We start from the raw sequence: 2,228 nt of genomic DNA, 5'->3' as shown, positions 1-2,228 counted from the left end.
CTCCGCCTTGCTGAGCTTGCACTTGTCCCCATCCTTCCCCGAGTACTTGTGGAAGGTGGTGACCATCACGGCCAGCGCCTGCTCCAGGGGACATGCCATCGCCAGGTTCCTGGGTGCCTGGAGGGCAGAGCACGAGGGATGGGGTCAGAGCAGGCTCGGGGTGGCAGTGGGATATCCCATCCCTCCCTGCCCCAACCAGTCTGCGATGCTGCAGAGCGCAGCTGCAACGCCGGTGCCTCGCAGGGAGGCGTTCTGGGGTGCAGCGACGGCTGGGTGAAGCGCTGCCGAGGAGCAGAGCTGCACGGTGCACGAGGAAGGGGAGCAGAAACTCACCGGGGTCAGTGCGAACTGGGCAGCAGTGAGGAGCCGGGGTGCTGCAGCTGGAGCACGAGGGGCATTTATAGCCCAGCTTAGGGTGGCACTGCCCAGCCCTCCCCACACAGCACCCCCCCACTCTTCCCAGCAGCTCCATGCAGGTGGTTTCGCCTGCACCTCATTTTTGCCTAACAAACTGTGTGATCCTATTAGTGCAGGTGGGTGACTTTGAGCGCTGCTGGGAGGAACTGCTGGACCTACCTGGGAGTCTGGGGACTGAAGCACAAGTCAAGGGACTAAAAAGCTGGTCACCAGCCCATGTACCCCCTAAGCCATCACTGCACTGTCCCGCACACTGCCAGCTCTCTGGGTGGCCCCGGTCTCCCCAAGCTGTGGGTGTGCTCGGGGTGGTCCCAAGCACTCCAAGCCGGATGCAAATCAACAGGCTCCTCAGCGGGGGGAAGGTGGCAGCAGTTTCATTGGAGCTGGATGATGGCTGGTGGGGCCATGAGCCTCTGTGCAGGAGTTGTAGAGCACGGTAAGGCAGCCCAGGAGGACCATGTACTCCTTGAAGTCCATCATGTTGTTTTGTCTCCCATGTCCTTCGGTAGCACCCAGAAGCTGCGCTCACCCAGTTGTTCCTGGCACAGAGCATCAGCGGGCTCAGGGATGGCATTCACCAGCCACAGCACAGGTAGGGATCAACCACACCAGTGGTTCTGGGAGATGAGGGAGTCTGTTTTAGGAGGAGGGAGCCCTGAACTTCACATCTTCCCCCATGCTGGGGAGAGCTGTGAGGATGCTGTCAGGGCTCAGTCCTGGGTGTCCTCACGCTCACCCGCATGAGCTGGGCAGCTCCTTCAGCTTGCCCTTCCTCGGCTGGTACTTGTCACCCTCCTTCCCCAACCACTCGTGGAAGGTGGCACTGCTGGAGGCCAGGGCTTGTTCCAGCCTGGTGGCCATCCTGGCAGGGGACTGCAAGACCCTGGTTGGTTTGGAGGAGGGAGCCAGGGTAAATCCTCATCCGGTGAAACTCAGGGTGGCCTGGCCTCGAGCAGCTCGAAGGCAGCCGTCCCTGCTGCCTGCAGAGGACACGTGTCTTCCTTCTCTGAGACGTGGCAGCTGGAGAGGACTGTGGGCAAACATAATTGGGACATTTTCTGAAATCTTGCAAATCTTGCACCATGTAGGACCTCGAGGCTGGTGTGCTACCAGGGCTGGGTTCGCAGCTGGCACAGGGTGCCTGGCGCTGATCCCGCTGAGGACACCAGGACAGGAGCATGGGTTTGAGCTCCTTAAACTGGGGCCAGCTGCAGAGCCTGGCAACCCTGTCCCATGGCCCCACGCCATCCCTCTCCCCGCCTGCCATATGGTACCGTGCAAAGACCCCCAGGGCTTTCCAGGAGAAGCACCCAGAGGTGCAGCTGCCGAGCACATGGGTACAGCAGCCACCCCCTGCCCTCTCTGCGACACATGGTTCTCCTGCACACCAGTGCACTGCAGCACCCCTCCTGTGCACCCATCCCACGCCCCCTGGGTTCCCCATGCACCCACGTTTGCTCCAAGCAGCTTCAGGGTGGGAAATAATGTGACCAGCACAGGGGCTGTGACTGCTCAGACCCCCAGCCCGGATGCCTGGGTCCTGCGGGGAAACGCGACTGAGGAAGGGGAAGGCATCCTGAATTGTTTCCATGCACTACATCTAGAAACAGGATGTTGGGGGGCTGGTTGCCCCTCACCCTGAAGGTCCCTTCTGGAGAGACCCAGAGAGACCCCGTGTCCGGCCGGGTCGGTGGGATCCATGTGAGCAGCCGGGTGCAGCCCCCAGCCAAGCCCTACTCGTGCCACAAACAGCAGAATGAGTCACGAGCCCTGCCCTGGCCCCACGGGGATTCCTCCACCGTGACTCAGCT

At 61.5% G+C, this 2,228-nt stretch overlaps 1 protein-coding gene across 2 annotated transcripts in view; it reads right to left on the bottom strand.

Annotated features, from left to right (window-relative positions):
* The window catches only part of LOC104507041 (protein S100-A4-like), a 942-nt gene extending 843 nt beyond the window's left edge, over nt 1-99 (bottom strand). For both annotated transcript variants that reach the window (XM_010148199.1, XM_010148200.1), the window contains exon 1: nt 1-99. This exon is cut by the window's left edge. In XM_010148199.1, coding sequence (XP_010146501.1) covers nt 1-99 — 99 coding nt within the window.
* Between the last annotated feature and the right edge of the window lie 2,129 nt (nt 100-2,228).

This window comes from Eurypyga helias, unplaced genomic scaffold, assembly GCF_000690775.1.
Source record: "Eurypyga helias isolate BGI_N326 unplaced genomic scaffold, ASM69077v1 scaffold24383, whole genome shotgun sequence".
In the NCBI taxonomy this organism is placed as follows: domain Eukaryota; kingdom Metazoa; phylum Chordata; class Aves; order Eurypygiformes; family Eurypygidae; genus Eurypyga; species Eurypyga helias.
The sequence above is the reverse complement of the archived record's forward strand: the minus strand, read 5'-3'. Positions and strand labels throughout refer to the sequence as shown.